At 39.5% G+C, this 20,142-nt stretch overlaps 1 protein-coding gene across 2 annotated transcripts in view; it reads right to left on the bottom strand.

Moving 5' to 3' along the window:
• The window catches only part of LTN1 (listerin E3 ubiquitin protein ligase 1), a 57,089-nt gene extending 38,152 nt beyond the window's left edge, over nucleotides 1–18,937 (bottom strand). For both annotated transcript variants that reach the window (XM_068971178.1, XM_068971188.1), the window contains exons 1-8: nucleotides 18,896–18,937; nucleotides 13,229–13,432; nucleotides 12,525–12,623; nucleotides 11,351–11,581; nucleotides 9,015–9,067; nucleotides 8,081–8,261; nucleotides 2,676–2,849; nucleotides 655–845 (exon numbers count right to left, since the gene is read on the bottom strand). In XM_068971178.1, coding sequence (XP_068827279.1) covers nucleotides 655–845; nucleotides 2,676–2,849; nucleotides 8,081–8,261; nucleotides 9,015–9,067; nucleotides 11,351–11,581; nucleotides 12,525–12,623; nucleotides 13,229–13,432; nucleotides 18,896–18,937 — 1,175 coding nt within the window. The remainder of the gene's footprint in view (nucleotides 1–654; nucleotides 846–2,675; nucleotides 2,850–8,080; nucleotides 8,262–9,014; nucleotides 9,068–11,350; nucleotides 11,582–12,524; nucleotides 12,624–13,228; nucleotides 13,433–18,895) is intronic.
• Between the last annotated feature and the right edge of the window lie 1,205 nt (nucleotides 18,938–20,142).

Raw genomic sequence — 20,142 nt, 5'->3', positions numbered from 1 at the left:
CAGTTGATTTTCTGCATTTGGGCATTTGTATTTATCAATATACTGAAAAAAAGGGTCATTGACAAAGAGCCTATTCCACCTAAACGGTCTTACAATACTTTAACCTCACTTTCTGCTATAGTCTATCACTGCAGACTTGAAAGCACCACAAAAAAAATTCCAGTTGTTAACTGTCTGAAAACTTTAGAAGTGTTTAATGAACAGCAAAACAATTTGAGGAAATTTAAGTATGACAATAACTACGTCATTCTGTCCATTTATAAAAATAAGAAAAAAAATCTATTCAGCTTTAAAGGTCAAGAATTTAAATTCCTGGGGCTTCGCTGGTGGCTCAGTGGTAAAGAATCTACCTGTCAATGCAGGAGACACAAGTTCGATCCCTGATCCGGGAAGACCCCACATGTCGCAGAGCAATTAGCTTGTACGCCACAACTACTGAGCCCAGGTGCTACAACTACTGAAGCTGGCGCTCCCTAGAGCCCAGGCTCCGCAAGGAGAGAAGCCACTGCAACAAGAAACCCATGCACCACGACTAGAGAGGAGCCCCACAACCAGAGAGAAGCCCAAGCAGCAGTGAAGACCCAGCACAGCCAAAACTAACTATAAATAAAATTATTTAAAAGCACACACACAGACAAAACTTAAATTCCTTACCCTGCAACTAGGGAGGTGAGAAAATTCTTGAAGAAATCCAACTTTGGGTCTGTAATGGACTGAGGGAGTTTGCTGATGAAGGGCAGAAGATAAGGATATATGACAGTAGCCAGACCCCGACCTCCTTCACGAACCACAGCTGACAGCTTGGGAAACACACTTTTTTTTGCATTTACATGAAGCCAACAGTCCTTAAAAAAAAAAGATTATAATGATAATTAGAGATCATAAACATAGAGAAAAGAAAAAAAAAGATTAAAAAAAAGATTATAATGGTAATTAAAAAAAAAAGATTATAATGGTAATTAGAGATCATAAACATAGAGAAAAGACACAAAGACTCTCAAAAATAAAATTCAAGTATTTTACCTAAAGGGGGTAAAAAAATCTGTCACTACAAACTAAAAATTTGAAATTATAAGAAATTTATTACATATGGTAACCAAGTATCCAACATGCTTCCAGGACAATATACATCAAAAATAATTATTTAACTTGAAAGATTCCTTAAAAAGCTGCTTTCTAAAAGTGACATCAATTATTGTTGTTGTTTAGTCTCTAAGTTGTGTCCAACTCTTGCGACCCCATGGACTGTCGCACAACAGGCTGCCCCGTCCTTCACTATCTCCTAGAGTCTTAAATGTAAGATTCAGATATGTTGACTTCATTAAGCCGTATAAGAATTGATATTGACTAAACTGAAAGCTGGGCTGGAAGAAGCACAAGCTGGAATCAAGATTGCCGGGAGAAATATCAATAACCTCAGATATGCAGATGACACCACCCTTATGGCAGAAAGTGAAGAGGAGCTAAAAAGCCTCGTGATGAAAGTGAAAGCGGAGAGTGAAAAAGTTGGCTTAAAGCTCAACATTCAGATAACTAAGATCATGGCATCTGGTCCCATCACTTCATGGGAAATAGATGGGGAAACAGTGGAAACAGTGGCAGACTTTATTTTTGGGGCTCCAAAATCACTGCAGATGGTGACTGCAGCCACGAAATTAAAAGACGCTTACTCCTTGGAAGGAAAGTTATGACCAACCTAGATAGTATATTCAAAAGCTGAGACATTACTTTGCCAACAAAAGTTCGTCTAGTCAAAACTATGGTTTTTCCTGTGGTCATGTATGGATGTGAGAGTTGGACTGTGAAGAAAGCTGGGTGCAGAAGAACTGATACTTTTGAACCGTGGTGTTGGAGAAGACTCTTGAGAGTTCCATGGCCTGCAAGGAGATCCAACCAGTCCATTCTGAAGGAGATCAGCCCTGGATGTTCTTTGGAAGGAATGATGCTAAAGCTGAAACTCCAGTACTTTGGCCACCTCATGCGAAGAGTTGACTCATTGGAAAAGAGTCTGATGCTGGGAGGGACTGGAGGCAGGAGGAAAAGGGGACAACAGAGGATGAGATGGCCGGATGACATCACCGACTCGATGGCCATGAGTCTGAGTGAACTCCGGGAGATGGTGATGGACAGGGAGGCCTGGCGTGCTGCAACTCATGGAGTCATAGAGTCGGACACGACTGAGTGAATGAACTGAACTGAACTGAAAGTAAAATAAAAACTCTATTTCATTTTATAGTCAGTTTAAGATTTATACCAAGTTTTGGATTAAAGTATTTGATGTCCAAGAAAGCATTTTTCTAGCAAGTTTTAAAAATTATAACCTGATAGGCTCTCTTGCATGGTATGTAAGGCTTCTAAAACACAATTAAAGGAACTTCCCCGGTGGTCCAGTGGCTAAGACTCCATGCTCCCAATGCCAAGGACCCAGGGTCCCATCCCTGGTCAGGGGACTAGATCCCACAAGAGGCAACTAAGAGTTCACATGCTTCAACTCAAGATCCCAACTAAAAGACCTCACATACTGCAACTGCAGATCCTGCGTGCACAACAAAGGTCAAAGATCCTGCATGCTGCAACCAAGACCCAGTGCAGCCAAATAACTAAATGAAAAAAAAAAAATACAATTAAGAAGATAAGTATTTCCAGATATACTAAACGTACCTCTCTTAACTTACCTCAACAGTTGTAAGTGTATAAAGTACAGCTTCCCAGAGAGCTGGGCATACAACAGGGTCACTGTCATCGATGCTAAGAAGAACAGACGGGCTCACTTTGGATGCTTCATCTTTCATCAACTGTGGAATACGCTGGCACAAAGCAGAAACCAACTCAAAATAGGCTGAGCGGATCTGAAAGAAAAAGTGGAAAGCTGACTTAAAGTCTAGAAAAGATATGACAAATTTTTTTTTATTTACAGCCATGGCAGGTAGGTTATTTATACTAACCTTCCATATATAAAACTAAAAAGGTTGGAAAAAACTTTTTAAGAATCTTAACATTAAAAAAAAACCTTAAGGACACCACATGGCTGAAAAGACATTAGGATTTACCAAGCCAAAATTGAAGGCACAAAGAATTCAACTTTCTTCTTCTTTGGCTCAAGCAAACAGAAGTCTTCTCGAGTCTCAGAAGCCTTCATTTGGGGACTCATATCCTACTAATATACTAGTCAGCACAAAGCTGAATACAGCCCAACAAAAAATAAGATACTATGAGCTACTATGAGCATAAACAAAAGATAACACAGAGACCTGAGACTTTAAAGTTTAGAATTATCTGTCAGTTACAAACTCCCTATCAACAACCTTTGTTACATTTAAAGAAACCAAAGTTTAAAGAAATGTGAAGGGAAAAGGATCTTAGAAAAAGCACAGCAGATCTGGAAAAGAACCAAGTACAATTTCTAAACTAAAAGTAAATACACAAATAAATAAGAGCACAATTCGTAGTTTAAAAGCATCATGCCACCACCACTTCCATTCAACACAGTACTGAGGACATAACAAATACAGAGGAGAAAGGGGGGCAGGGGGAAGAACTGGAAAGTAACCCGTTACTATCTATAATCATAGCAAAATAGTAGGCTATAACAATATTAAAGAAATAATTCAAAGGCAAGAGTCGCTGGATACAAAATTAACAAAAGCACAGCATTCCTATACAACAGTAGAAACAAAACAGAATGTGGAATTAAAAATAAATTCACAGTAGTTACAAAAACCACATTCAGTATGCAGCATATTATAAAATATTATTCCAGGATGCCAAGGGCCTTATATAACCTAAAGAATTCTGAAAAAGAAGAGCAAAGTTGGGAGGGTTTCAAGACTTACCATAAAACAATAATAAGAGTATGGTATTGGTATAAAGACAGGCATAAGATGTAATGGGAGAAGAGCCCAAAATTAAAATCCCACACATATGTTCAATTTAATTTTGACAAAGAACAGGGCTGGGGTGGGGGGAAGCAGGGAGTTAGTAGTCTTTCAACAAATAGATACCTATACAAAAATAAATCTGACTCTCACCTTTATGCCTACACAAAAATTAACTCTAAATGGACCTAAACTATAAAACTTCTAGAAGAAAATATTTAAAAAAATCTTTGTAACTTTCAAGTAGTCAAAGATTCTTTACATAAGACATCAAAAGTATGAAGTGTAAAAGAAAAAAATTGATAAAAGGACTTCAAAATCATCTACTCTACAGAAACCATGAAAAAAGTGAAAAGGCAAGCTATATACTAGAAGAACACAGTCATGATGTTTTATCTGACATCATACTTGTATACAGGATAAAAAAAGCACATTCATAACTCAAAAATAAAGACCAAAAACCGAACTTAAATAGGCAAAAGAATATGGAATAGTGAAATAGTGAAATTGATACATTGATCTTCCTGGAAAGAACAACTACAGACTCTATGAACCAGACCCAAAAAACTATCTGAGGACTCTGAGGACTGAAATACACATTTTGGAGGAGGCGACATCACTTGGAGGAAGCAGTTCACACATACTGAATTCCCATTTTGTTCAGCTTTGCCCTGAAGGTGGCTACAGTCACCAGCACAGAGGCACAGGGGCAGCTACAGCTGCCTGAATCCTTCTGGGTGGAGGAACTGAAGGAACTAGGGAAAGGAGCCCAGGGTAACCAAGGCGGCAAGAGAGTGGCAGGGAACTACAGAGAGAAGACAACCCCCTCATTCTGAGTTTAAACAGCCTGAATCTACAGCTGACACTTGAACCATGCCCACTGCAGGCATGAGTTTGAGTTTGCTGTTTGAGTCTGACCAAGTTGATTGCCCATTAACACAAACATATCAACACCCTTTGGAGCAATGTAAAATAATCCTGTCTCCAAAACATAATATTCCAGGTGGTAATCTAAATATTTATATCCAAGATAAAATCTAACATCACTCAACATACAAAAGCCAAGGAAATGTGATCCCATCTCAAAGCATAAGATAATTAACTGATGCCAATCACAAGATGATCCCGATGTTATCATCAAGACATGGACTTTAAAGCAGCTATTATAACTATACTCAGCAAGGTGAAGGAAACTATAACAATGAACGGAAAAACATGAGATAAATGTCATTATACATCTGTCCAAACCTACAGAACACACAGCATCAACATGAACCCTAATATAAATTCTGGATAATAATGATGTATTAACGTAGGTTCATCAGTTGTGAATAAAAAAAGTTTCACTCTGGTAAGGGGATGTTGATAATGGGGGAAACTATGTATGTGAGGGTCAGGAGGTATATTTGAAATATCTGCACTTTTTCCTCAATTTTGCTGTGAACCTAAAACTGCTCTTTAAGTATAAAATTTCATCAAAGAAACAATATAAAAAATCAAGTAGAAATTTTAGGTATAAAAGATACAACATATTAAATTTAAAATGAGCAAAAGGGTTAAAGAGACACCTCAAAAAAAAAAAAGGAGGTGGGGGGAATTCCCTGGCAGTCCAGTGGTAAGGACTCAGCACTTTCACTGCAGGGGCCTGGGTTTGATCTCTGGTTACGGAACTAAGATTCTGCTTTCCCACTTGCCAAATGATATGGCCAAAAAAAAATAAAAAAAGATATACAATGGCCAATAAGCACATTAAAAGATGTTCAATATCATTAACCCTGCTGCTACTGCTAAGTCACTTCAGTCGTGTCTGACTCTGTGCGACCCCAGAGACAGCAGCCCACCAGGCTCCCCCGTCCCTGGGATTCTCCAGGCAAGCACACTGGAGTGGGTTGCCATTGCCTTCTCCAATGCGTGAAAGTGAAGTCACTCAGTCGTGTCCAACTCTTAGTGACCCCATGGACTGCAGCCCAACAGGCTCCCCCGTCCCTGGGATTCTCCAGGCAAGAACACTGGAGTGAGTTGCCATTTCCTTCTCCAATGCATGAAAGTGAAAAGTGAAAGTGAAGTCACTCAGTCGTGTCTGACTCCTAGCGACCCCAGGGACTGCAGCCTACCAGGCTACTCTGTCTGTGGGATTCTCCAGGCAAGAGTACTGGAGTGGGGAGCCATTGCCTTCTCCACATTAACCCTGAGGGAAATGCAAATTAAAACCACAATGAAAAGTCTCTACTCCAGAGGTCAGCAAACATTTTCTTTAAAGAGCCAGAAAAGAAACATTTAAAACTGTGCAAACCATACGGTCTCTGTTACTACTTTGCTCTGCCAAGGTAGCATAAAGCAGCCACAAACAATACAAAAACGATTCACAAAAACAGGGCAGCTGCACCAGATTTTGATCCATGAGCTGTAAGTTGCTGATCCCTGATCCCACATCTGAGAGAATGACTTAAAACAACAGACAATATCAAAGTAAGGAGATAGAACTAAGTACCTCATACACTGCTGATTAGAGTGGAAACAGTACAACCACTTTGAAATACTGATACAAGCAACAACAAAGAATCTTCAAAACATTATGCTGAGCAAAAGAAGCCAGATACAGGGAACTCCCTGGTGGTATAGTGGTTAGGACTCCAAGTGCTCACTGCCAAGGGCCCAGGTTCAATCCCTGGCCAGGGAACTAAAATCCAACAAGCTGTGTGGCATGGCCAAAAAAAACCCCAGCCAAATACAAAGTAATAAATAAATAATTTTAAAAAATTTTTTTAAGTGAGAAAGGACTTCATAAGGCAAAACCAGTGGTTTTGATTACATCGAAATTAAGATTTATAAATGAGAGGACACATGAAAGGTAACAGAATGGGAGATAATTTACAATGCCTGTAAGTGACAAAAGGACTAATACTGAAAATACACAAGGAACTCCTGTAGAAGAAGAAAAAGAGAATTCTAGTAGAAAAAAAAGGGAAAAAGATATGAACAAGTAGTTTATGGAAGAAACACAAACATTTCAAAAGCTTATGAAGAGATGGTAAATCACCAGTTAGCAGAGTAATTAAAATTAAAGACCGCTTCATTTGATACTGATAAAAAAAATTAGAAGTTGAATGATGCCTAGCCCTGGCTACAGTATAAGATACATATTAACAGTATTCATCACCTATTGCTGGTTGAGTCTAGAGCAATGCAGCCCATCAGGTGAGTACTCTGATGCTACTTCAGCAAATTAACTATGTATATACTCTCTGACTCAGCAATTCAAAAATTAAGAGGATTTCAGAAAAAGAAATTCTCACAGATCCAGGGATACATGAATGAAGATGCTAACTGCTGCCTTATTTGTGGGAGCAGGGAGTCCGAGGCAACCAGGGTGTCTATCACTGGGGAAGTGAACAGGTATAAAATGGAACAAATGCAAACTTGTGACTACTCCCCATCAGTGAGAAGCCATGGGCTAACTATACAGATACAGGAATGTGAAATAGTTCAGTACTTTTAAAAAAAAATTGCTAAGTAAAAAGCAATAAACGAGATGAAATATAACAGAAATCGTTCATGTGAATTAAAAACACATAGGTTGGGACATGCCTAACAAAGAAAATTAGATAAACGTCATTCAGGCATGAACGCTGTGTGGGAGTTCAAAGTTAGCGAACTAACAATATATGTTAATTAAGGTGTCTTTAAACAGACAAATATAAAATTAAGGTAATGTACTGACTGATTACCAAAACTATTGTGATCAGAGACTCACAGGAACCCTAAGAGCAATGCTTCAGTATTTAGGGTTTGTGCATGTCACAGAATGTAATTATCATAAACAATGAGACAACTACACAAGCAAAAGCACAGAGATTAATCACATTTAGAATGGTCAGCTGGTGGAGGTGGAGAATGGAGAAAGACAAGAAGGAAAAAACAAACATATTAAATGAAAAAGCCTTACACACACACACATACAAGTTTTAAGGTGCCATGAACAGAGGAAGACGATGACTCAACTCTGCATCTAAGGTCCAAATAACTAAGTAAAACAATGAAAATACAATTAACATTCTAGTAAGAGAGGCAATTCAGCCCCAGCACAAAACTGTGTTTGCAGAGTTTTAAACATAAACAATGAACATTAAGCATAAATAAAAACTAACAAGATCAGGGAGAAAAAGGAATCAGAGAAATGTCTTAAAACCAAAAGTTTAAGATACCTGAGGTATACTGTGTTTTCCATACTTCCAAAACTTATTCTGTGATAAAAGAGACTTAAATTTCTCCTCCAGAGAGTCAAGCTCATTCTCAGGTAACAGGCAAAGCAATTTCTTTAATGCCAATAAGGAACAAGTTACGACTCGGTAGAATTTAGCATCTCTCTCTTCCTCTGGAACAGTTCTTAATGTAAAAAGAAAATAAATATACATAAGGATTGAGGATAAGACAAGCTACATATGCAGCACTTCTATTTTAAATGTTTTATTGCTGAATATCTACCAAAGTTACTTTATTTCTATATTCATTCTCCCTGTGTCAAACCCTCACACAAAATACAAATACACATACAATTTTAATCACATATTTTTTGAATAATACCAGGTTAAAGCAGCTGAAAAGGAGTAGCCTGATATAAGTGTATATGTATACATCACTCTCAGCAGCAGTTAACTGGATGTTTCTGGAGAATAAATAATACTGCATCTAAGAGTGTTTTCCCTTACAGACTCTTAATAGCTTGATTAGAACACAAGAGTAAAAAGCAAATGGAACTTCTCAGTATTCTTTAAATAGAACTATTCACAGTTCTTCAGTTATTTTCATCCAGACCTCAAAATGATTCCTGCTATGACTGTCAAAAGGCAAACGTGGGGGGAAAAAAAAAAATCTAAAAACATCTCTTCGTAAAAGAACCAAATGTGTGAGTTCCCAGATAATTCAAATTAAATAGAGGGACAACTTGCAAGTAAAAACACTTAAAATTGCACCTGGCAAATAGTATTGCATTAAATATCTTCATCTCTACATTCCGAATTCTTTTTTTTTTTTTTAAGAATCCCTTTTTACAACGTCACATTGAAATTATCCCCTTGTTACCTATGAGTACAACAGAGTTTCACTGAACCTGAGTCACATAGACACAATACAACTTACTGTGGGTCACTGAGGGTATCAGGTGTTTCTTTGATAAGATGATCCTGTAGCACCTACAGGGGGGGATTGAGATCTTATTGAACTGTCAATGGTGAAGAGACAAGAGTAAAAACTACATCTTACCTAAAAGTTCTTAATCCTCTTCCTCACGAAAGAAGCAAAACTAAAAGGTCTGAATTTCACCAATTTTTTCCCCTTACTAATTCCCAAGGTTGCCAGCTGTTAGGGTAAAGAAGGATAGGGTACTTCTTTCAAACATCTCTAGTTTCTGCCAAGAGGACTTTCTCCCTAAATACTCTTGTCCTCTTGCTTTTTCATTCCTCTTTGCACGCAGCAGTGAAGTGAAAGGACTCCTGATTAGCAGGTCTGGGACAGAATCAGGCTCTGCTTCCCTCGCCCCACTTTTTTGAGCACCTCCCTCCTCACAGGGAAGAACACACACTGTGTCCTGCTCCATCACAGAGGAAGGTCAAAGGTTCCAATTGAAATGCAGAGGAAGGCTGCTTATTTCTGGGGTGGAGTTCCAGCAAGTCCACTGCTCCAGTATCAGTCTTACCAGCAATAACAATAGCCCGCTAAATTTACTGAGCTTTTCCACCCACCTTGCATCCCATGCATTAATTAAATGAATCCTCACAGCAACTCAGTTAAGTACCCACTTTAACAGATGAGGAAATGGAGGCACACACACTTGCTGGTGGCCAAACACCCCAGCTAATGGCAGAGAAGGATGGGACCCAGTGGCGTGAGCCAGAGCCCATGACCTCTGCCAGACACTATGACATTTTAATCTCATTTGTGTTACTCCTCTCTAATAAACTGATTCTGAACGCAGAAAGTTCAAACCGGTTTCTGTATAGCTGTGACACGGCCAATTAAAGGTGAAATAATACAGCAACTAATCCACATATTCAATGATCAGTTATCCATTCATAACAAAGCCAAGAAGGAAAAAAAAACTACGAAGAACCAAATTAATTGTCTCAAAACTTATTTTCTAAAACTCTTAAAGTGTCCAAACTCATGACACTTCACTCTCATAACATTTATGCTTGATATTTTAAATAAACCCATGATTCCTAACTTACAGTTGGGTCAGAGAACTCCCTTTGAGACTATGATTAAAGCTACAAACCCTCATCCTAAAAAAAGGACTTTGGTCCCCAGAAAAATAAACAATGGAAGAACCAAGAATCTAAATAAGGAGCTAGAATGCATATGTGTGCCTGTGTAAAGATATGCTGGGTGAAAAGATCAGATATGTATATAATAAAGGATCATGAAGAATCCTGCAGGCCAAGAGAAGCAATTTCAATTTGTAAGGGTAACGGGAACTACAGAAAGGCTGATTAATTTAAAGAAGGCAGGAAGGGAAGGAGGGAGGGAGGATGTTTAAGCAGGATTATACACGGGTGCTAAACAAGAGTACTAAATGGGGGAATGAATGAAAGCATGATTTTTTTTTAAATCTCATCTCTCCTCAATGGACTCACAGCTCACTTATTCTTACTTTTTGCTATAAAACTAACAAGTCTGGAATTTACTTTTTCTAGTTCATATACTAGGAATGGCAAATGAGGGAAAAAATGAAAAAACGACAGTATTACACACAAACTGGAAGTCACAAAAGCTATGGCCAATATCAATTTGGTAAAGGTGTTGGCCAAGTGTTGGAGAAATGTATACCTGTTAAGGGGAGTATAAATTTGGATGGCCTTTTGAAGGGCAATTTATCCATATCTATAAAAATTTTAAACGTCCTTATCCTTTGACCCAACATATTGAATTACTAGAAGTTCTGGTAACTCCCATCCTTACTGGGTATGAAGAGATCTATTCAAAAATGTTCACTGAAGCAGTGTTCGTTACCATAAAAAACTGGGGGAAAACCTCAAATGTATACTAATGTGAAAGATGTTCAATAAACTGTAGTATATTATACAAAGGATTATCAGGATGAAATATATCTGTGTACATGTATGATTTGAAAATATGGGAGAAAAAAAGTTTAGATTTAATTTTTAGATGGACTGTTTTTTTAGTTTTATATTACAAAGCACATACCTCAAGTTTTTTAGACATGGTAAGTTAGATATTAAAATAAAGAAGGAAAAACCTAAATAATTTAAGAGTGATCCAATCCAAAAAGTTTATTATGTTTAAAAAGCCAAAATGGTCAATTTTGTTATACACCATTTAAAAAAGGCAATCTTCCACTAAAAATGTTTTCATTTCTCATTCCTTTACAATGCTAGGTGAAAGAGGTGCCTTTGTAATATGCCTCATATCCCTTAAATACTTTAAAAATTAGATATGGAATGGTTCCTAGGACTTACACTTGTGATTTCATCCTTACAAAATGCTATGGCTTCAGGTTGCTTGCTCGGAGGGAAAGCTGCTTCAAAGGCATCTTTTGCTGCAGAGGCAGCTGGTGTGTAAGTATCACACTGAGCCATCAGCCAATAACCCATTAAACTTTTTAAATAAGGAGCCAAGTGTTTCTTTACTTTAAGGATAAGTTTTTCAAAAGCTTGCTGTGTGGCTTCTCGAACCCGGCGGTCATGATCCTGTTGAAAACACAGTAAGGTTTAAAACAGTTCTAACCCATAAAAACAAATACAGACATTTCTGGGTATGCTATGAAGACCCATTAATAAGAATTCACCTATGTGCAGAGCTAAAGGAAAATCCATAATTACATAGAAAAATTGATTAATTCTTCCTTTTTCCCAATGAGATAAAAGGAACTACATTCAAGATGGAGTCAAGGCTACTTCTGGGATAATGAAGCAATTCATTCTCATTCTTCCGGAGCAAGTATACAAAGAAATTACATTGTCAAAATTTGTTGCTATTTAGTCACTAAGTCGCCTCCAACTCTTTTGCACCCTGTGGACTGTAGCCAGCTACTCTCCTCTGTCCTTGGGATTTCCCAAGCATGAATACTGGAGAAGGATGCCATTTCCTTCTCCAGGGGATCTTTCAGACCCAGAGACTGAAACCTGAGTCTCCATTAGCAGGCAGATTCTTTACTGCTGAGCCACCAGGGAAGCCCTGTCAAAATCTACTATCACTTAAAAGTGTCTAGGGGGGCTTCCCTGATAGCTCAGTTGGTAAAGAATCCACCTGCAATGCAGGAGACCCCAGTTTGTTTCCCGGGTTGGGAAGATCCCCTGGAGAAGGGAAAGGCTACCCACTCTAGTATTCTGGCCTGGAGAATTCCATGGACTGTATAGTCCATGGGGTCTCAAAGAGTTGGACATGACTTACATTTTCACTTTTCAAAAGTATCCAGGTAATTCTACGGTAACGACCTATTTTCTGAAAACACATACTCCTTTGCACAACCTACATAATCTAATCATACTGTATGACTGTATAACCATACTGACATAACAGTCCATAACCCTCAGCAAAAATGAATCATATAAATTTGACAGTCCTCATAACTTCAAACAAAAACAAAACATCAACACAACAGAAATAAAATAGGAAAGTCTGAATACTTACAAGTGAAATTTTGCAGAAAATTCTTGGCCAGTATGGAAGAACCCCTTTTACAATTTCTGTGTCTCTCTCTGTACACATGGTTCCAAATTCCTGCATAGCCTAAAAGTAAATTATTAAAATCATTAGCCAATGAATCAACAGCCATAATATTAAATATTGATTATATTTCTAGTTTTTAAAATTGCAGAAATCTTTTATGTAACATGAGAATACTTTGTTCCTGTTTGTGCCATATAATACTAATCTTAAGAGTTCCATCACAGATTACTACAGGAGAAACTTTTTCTTTCCCTCTTTTTAAAAAATACAAAACATATACAAACAAAAAAACCCATTTACAATTATAGGGTCAAAATTACATTATCCAATAGGAAAAAATGTAAAGGCAGAATTCCAAAGTGATTCTAAAAAGTGCAAAACAACAAATTAATTTATAATCCAGAAGACAAGTATAAAATGTATCAGAAAAAAAGTACAATTGTAGAAGTATTTATTAGTGGTAAATGATTTCACTGTTCTTTATATAACATATGCTAATGATGGGTATTCCCTGGCGGTTCAGTGGTTAGGACTCCACGCTTCAAATACAGGGGTCACAGGTTAGATCTCTGGTTGTGCAATCTGGCCAGGGGGGGAAAAAAAAAAAACCAATGACATCTTAACAAAAAGATTTTCTTGATCATTTTAATGAAAACAAAACTTGCTTTTAGTTTTGTTGTGACATCTTTCTTAGAAAGTTTCCGCAGCACCATTCGGAAATCAGAATCCACAAGACTGTCTATTTCTTCAGCTCCTTGAATAGCAGGAACATAGCCTAGGTCACTGTGAAATGTTCCAAAACCAATAAATCCAGGCACTGTTCCCTGTTCCTTGGCAAGGAGTTCTGCAGCTCGGCCACTGTTTGAAGGCTGGTGAGAGAGTAGGGAGAAAAACAGTCAGAGTTCAGGAAGAGTTCAAAATTTAACTTTGAGTTCTTTAGAATAATTTCCTGACAATTCCCACAAGGAAGCAAACTCATTTGAGGACATTTTTCCCCTAGCCAATGCCTCTATTGTAATATTCCCCAAAGATGAATACTTCTGTTACAAATACTTAATGATCCTAGGAGCTATTTCCCAGTTTCCTAAACATCAGAACAATGTTTTTTAAGTTATGACTACAAGCCATTAGGGGCTTTCCAGATGGCTCAGTGGGTAAAGGATCCGCCTGCAATACAGGAGACATGGGCAGACGTCCGTATGATCCCTGCATTGGGGAGATCCCCTGCAGAAGGGCATGGCAACCCACTCCAGTTCTCTTGTCTGAAGAATCCCATGGACAGAGGAGCCTGGTGGGCTACAGTCCATGGGGTCGTAAAGAGTCAGAAACACTAAAGTGACTGAGCATGCACACACACACACGTCATTAGAGGTTCCTGATATCAACTTAACAGCCTGTAGGTCATTTTAAAGAAACAGAACAAAATTTAAAATATCAGAATACATCACATGTGGTAAGAATAAGTACTGTTTTGTGAAATTTTTTGTTTCAAATTTTTTTATAAATAGTATATATACAAATATATGTGTGCTGTGTACTGATGCAAAATTAAGTCTTAAATGGATTGTATCTTTTCATTCATTCACTCATTCAAGAAATTACTAAGCAACTATCACAAGACAAGTCTAATGACAGCAACTTGTAGACCAAGAGTTCCCTGTGGGCAGACACACTCATTTCCACATACTAAAGCCTAGCCTAATGGGCTAAAGTGGTTACAAACTACATTAGTTAAGGACATAAAAATAAATACAGTGGTCAGGATATAAGATACATTCTTTTGTTTTGAATGATAGTCAGTGGTTTGTTGGAAGGTACATAATATGGTAGCTTCCAGTAGGATTCTTTGTGACAGATACAGAAAATATCTAAACTGTTGAAAGAAATTAACGTATTCACTGTCATCTAATAAGAAAATGCCTCAGTTCAATGTCCAGGATGACATTACAACCCATCTAAACTCATGTTTATTTCTCTGTAAGAATGTCTGAAAATACAAATGTGTGATTTAGCTTGCTGATACCTAGCAAAACTGTGTTTGGGAAACTCATTTATCAGGAAATTATCATCTGGAGTACTTTCTGAACTGAAATGAATGACCAGAAATGAAAACGATGGACTCATTTTTTCCCCCCAAAACAGAATCATTTAAGACTAATTTCAAAAAAGGTTTTCTATTTTGAGACTTTACTAAAATGAACGAACATTATTCAGTCCACCTTTCTCAATACTGATACATGAATAAAGAGCTACAGAGGACTTAAGCATCCACCTGCCAGCGCAGGGACATGCATTCAAGCCCTGGTCCCAGAAAAGCCCACATGCTGCAAGGACACCACGCCTATGCGCCACCACTGGCACTGCAGTGAGAAGTCCACCCAGGAGAACTGGGAAAAGCTCGTGTGTAGCAACGAAGACCCAGCACTTTGTTTTTAGAAAACAAAAGTAATTTATATTTTAAAGGACCTACAAAGGAAGTCAGTGAAGTATAATTCTTTTTTTTTTTTTTTTGAAGTATAATTCTGAAAACCAACAGTGATGACACTAAGACATTGGAATTTTCTATATAATCTCATGAGTGAAGTTTCATTGTGAAACAGAATAACGAAATAGTATAAAAAGCTAAAGGAGTCAAGGCTGAACTGACCTTAAGATCAGAGCTGACAGTGCAGAAGAAAAGGTATCAGATTTCTAGTTTCAAAAATAACAAACTATTCTTAACTAATTATATCTTTTTCAAGGTCTACTTTGAATTTAAAATGTAGTTACTGTTTCTCATTACTTTCTCCATTGTGGATTAGCTACTTGTACCCACAGTTCAAAAATTAAGAACTTGGATTCTATTTCTGGCAGTTAATTTTCTTATACCACACCTACTTCATTCTTTGGTGCCCGGCTTCTAGAGGCATTTGAGGTGGCAACCCTGAGTCTACAGTTTAAAGACCAAATTCAGGACGACTTTCAAGATTTTCACCACCTGGACTCAACCTCTCCAGTCACCTTCCTGACACTCTTTTCTTCCCTCTCCCATTACCCTCCTCTCCTCTCTTAATTTTGTTCCCACCATGTGTGTTCCAGACCCAAATTCAATACAAAGGTCCCTGCATATGTTATGCCTTTTCACAATTTGATCTTTTTCTTCTTAACAGCAAACTTTTAAAAAAAATTCTTTTTTATTGGAGTATAGTTGATTTACAATGTTTTGCTATTTTCAGGTATACAGCAAAGGGAATCAGTTATTCAGTTCAGTTGCTCAGTCAGGTCTGACTCTTTGAGACCCCAAGGACTGCAGCACGCCAGGCTTTCCTGTCCATCACCAACTCCCGGAGCGTTCTCAAACTCATGTCCATCAAGTTGGTGATGCCATCTATCTCATGCTCTGTCGTCCGTCCCCTTCTCCTCCTCCCTTCAATCTTTCCCAGCATCAGGGTTTTTTCAAATGAGTCAGTTCTTCAGATCAGGTGGCCAAACTATTGGAGCTTCGGCTTCAGTATCAGTCCTTCCAATGAATATTCAGGACTGATTTCCTTGAGGATTGACTGGTTTGATCTCCTTGCAGTCTAAGGGTTTCTCAAGAGTCTTCTCCAATACCACAATTCAAAAGCATCAATTCTTCAGCACTCAGCTTTCTTTATGGTCCAACTCTCACATCCATACATGACTACTAGAAAAACCATAGCTTTGACTCAACTCTTCGCGACTTGATGGACTGTAGCCTGCCAGGCTTCTCCATACATGGGATTTTCCAGACAAGCATACTGGAGTGGGTTGCCATTTCCTTCTCCAGGGGATCTTCCTGACTTAGGGATCAAACCCAGGTCATCTGAATTGCAGGCAGACTCTTTACCTTCTGAGCCAGGGAAGGTGGCTTAAAATGACGTAACAGTACTAAATCATTACTTAGGGTGAAGTCATGAAAACATAAAGTTTTCAAACTACCAAAATAATAATTGATTTCAGGAAGAATCATCAAAGGATGCTCAAAACCATTAAGTGATATTCTGTAAGAGGTTAGTCCCAATCTCAAACTACCATTCCACAGATTATTTGTTGATAGCCAGTGGAAAAAGAAACTTATACAATGAACATCAGCTTAATCAAGTGATTAAACATACACCACCCATAATGGGACAGGCAGGTACCATGTGTCTCCATGGTGTGAAAAGCACTAAGAAAGACACATCACCAAAGAAGCATTTCTGTCAAAAACTGTTTAACCTGAATCTAATTATGAGGAACAATTAGACAGATCTAAGTTAAGCAAGTCAATTGCCTACATTCTGCCAAATTGTTCATGCTATAAAAGAATGCTCCTCCAAAAAACAAACAAAAAAAAAGGCACTAAGAGACTGCCTAGATCTAAATGGAATGAATGATCCTTCAATGGATCGCCAATGTTTTTAAAAGTGTTGTATCTAAAATAAAAGTTATAGAGAACAATACTGAGATGACTACAGAAATGTGAATATAATATTGTATATTATTAGATAAGAGTATTATGAAAGTGAAAGTGAAGTTGCTTAGTCGTGTCCGACTCTTTGTGACCCCGTGGACTGTAGCCCACCAGGCTCCTCCGTCCATGGGATTCTCCAGGCAAGAATACTGGAGTGGGTTGCCATTTCCTTCTCCAGGGGATCTTCCCCACCCAGGGATCAAACCCAGGTCTCCTGCATTGCAGGCAAACGCTTTAACCTCTAAGCCACCAGGGAAGCCCCCACCATATGGTTAAGCAAAATACATATATTTAGAAAGAGAAAGCAAACATGACCAGATTACCAACTGGTTTGTGTGTGTGTCTTAAGCTACTTCAGCTGTGTCCGAATCTTTGTCACCCTTGGACTGCAGTCCGCCAGGCTCCCCTGTTCATGGGATTACAGGCCGGAATACTGGAGTGGGTTGCCATGCCTTCCTCCAGGGGATCTTCTGTACCCAGAAATCGAACCCACATCTCTTGTGGCTCCTGCACTGGCAGGCCGGTTCTTTACCACCAGTGCCACCTGGGAAGCCCTACCAATTGGTATTTCTAGGTAAAGAATTTATGAGTTGTTGCTCCAATATTCTTGCAACTTTTCCTCATATTTGGAATACTTCAAAACTAAACATTGAGAAAAATTTTTAAATAAAAAATTAAAATTAAATTAGGATGCAAGTAAAGTATTTAAAAGAGTACTGATACAGCCTAGTTACTGTTATTATTGTTGATATTATTAACCACGAAAGAAAACTGACAGATCTAAGAAAACCGTGGTACTGAAATCACTAGAACTGGATCAGAAAGAAGCATCTTCATGAAATTAGACTGTACCATTAAAAATCTAAAGTACCATAAAAAAAATCTTTATAAAAAATACACCATTATGACATTCTCAGTCTTATATGCTTAGTCCACACTGGGGTTTAAACAAGCATTTAGTGAACTTCTGCTATATGCCAGTCCTTGTTCTAGGTCCCAAAGATAATAAATAGCAGCAGATAAAAACACCTACCTTCATAAAATAGTTATATCCTATACTAATATTCTAACCAAGCAAGACAGTAAATGAAGCAGGGCAATCAACAAATAGAATGTTAGAAGTCAGATATGCAATGGGATAAAATAAAGCAGGAAAAAAGAACAGGGAGCGGTGGGTGGAGGGGTGGTGGAGGGGAAGGCTACAACTGAAAATAGGGTGATCATGGGAGACCTCACTGAGATGTCTCGGGCAAAATTTGGAGCCACCTAACAAAAGAGAGTCGGGAGCCTGCCATGCAAGGTCAAGGTTCGGGAAGAGATCAGTTTGGCCTGACGGAGTGAGAGACAAGGAAGCTGAAGATGGGGTCGGAGATGCAAAGGGGCCGGAGCAGAGCCCATATCGTGTATATATATCATCGTAAGAGCTTTGCCTATACCCTGATAGATGTGGGGAGCCACAGATTTTTGAGGGAAGGAGCGATGTGATCAGAGACTCCGTGCACTCCAGGCTCACCTTAACTATCTCCCACTCCACTCCCTTGTTCACGATGCTACCCCCTGCTACCCTGGCCAGGTAACCTTCCAGGGGAAGCTGACACTGAACCAATTCTTAATGAAAACGGGGAGGAGTGGGGGGTGGCTAGGAAGTGCGCTCAGCTGGGGACAGCTGGACACGGTAACATCTTTTCCCTCTGCTTAACATCCCCATTCTGCTCAGAGATATCCCACCCCGCCCGCAGGGACGCACACACAACAGAGAGGTCACACTGGACACGCAAACACATGCCAGTCCACAGTCGCGCTCAACACAATCTCCGGCCATGCGCCGGGCAGACAGAGCCAGTCGCAGCGATGAGAGAACTCCCGCGCCTGCACTCACCCTCAGATTCCCCTTGGTCCTCTGCTTGTTCTTCCCGCCCATGGTCGCGGTCTCAGCCGCTCTCACAGCCCGAAGCCCCCGGGTTGACACAGCCGGGCCACAACTTCCGGCCCCTGCCACCGGAAAAGGACTCACAGGAACAACCACCCCCAGCCCGCCCCTTCCGCCACCCACCCCGCCCATCTCCCGCCCCACTTCCGCCCCCACCTCCAGCGGCTTCCGGGACCATCCGCTGCGGGAAACGTCACACTTTGGAGCCACGCCCATCCGAGTGACGTAACTCCTGCTCAGTAGGAAGCCACGCCTTGGAGACCCAAGGCGCCAAATGCTGCTTTTCTCGCTTTGCTAAGGCAGTATTTGTTCCCCCCTTAGCGATAGGAGAATTTCTAAAATTCCTGCACCTGTCCCCACCTCCTCTGATTTTAGCCAGTTCTGCATTTAATTTTCCTCTCTCTTATCTCCACCAGCTTCCTGCTTATTTAGAACTTGAAAACACGTGTTTCATACCAGTGGTCATGTATGGATGTGAAAGTTGGACTATAAAGAAAGATGAGCGCTGAAGAATTGATGCTTTTGAACTGTAGTGTTGGAGAAGATTCTTGAGAGTCCCTTGGACTGCAAGGAGATCAGTCCTGAGTGTTCATTGGAAGGACTGATGTTGAAGCTGAAGCTCCAATTCTTTGGCCCCCTGATGCGAAGAGCTGACTCATTGGAAAAGACCCTGATGCTAGGAAAGATTGAAGGCGGGAGGAGAAGGGGGCGACAGAGGATGAGATGGTTGGATGGCATCACCGACTGGATGGACCTGAGTTTGAGTAAACTCTGGGAGTTGGTGATGGACAGGGAGGACTGGCGTGCTGTGGTTCATGGGGTCACAAAGAGTTGGACAGGAGTGAGCGACTGAACTGAACACTAAAGCTAGCATATAATAGGTCCTATTTATGAGACCTGCTGATTGCCGTGTGTGTACAGTTTTAGGACATTTGTAAACGTCTCGTTTAATCTTTACAGCTTCCTTTGAGATAGGCACGATCCCATCCATGTTTATAAACAGAGAGAGTCGGCAGAGTAAATCCTCTTGCCCTGGCTCCTGCTGCCAATGCACAGTGTAGACAGGACTCGAACGCAGCTTTTTCTGACTCTGCTCCTAGATGTTAACTACCTGCACCGTGTCCCAAGCAATGCAGGGCTCAGAGCCACTCGGGCTTGCTTGTATTTCCAAGTGGCCTCACATCATAGTGGCGGAG

This window comes from Capricornis sumatraensis, chromosome 1 (genome assembly GCF_032405125.1).
Source record: "Capricornis sumatraensis isolate serow.1 chromosome 1, serow.2, whole genome shotgun sequence".
In the NCBI taxonomy this organism is placed as follows: Eukaryota; Metazoa; Chordata; class Mammalia; order Artiodactyla; family Bovidae; genus Capricornis; species Capricornis sumatraensis.
The sequence above is the reverse complement of the archived record's forward strand: the minus strand, read 5'-3'. Positions and strand labels throughout refer to the sequence as shown.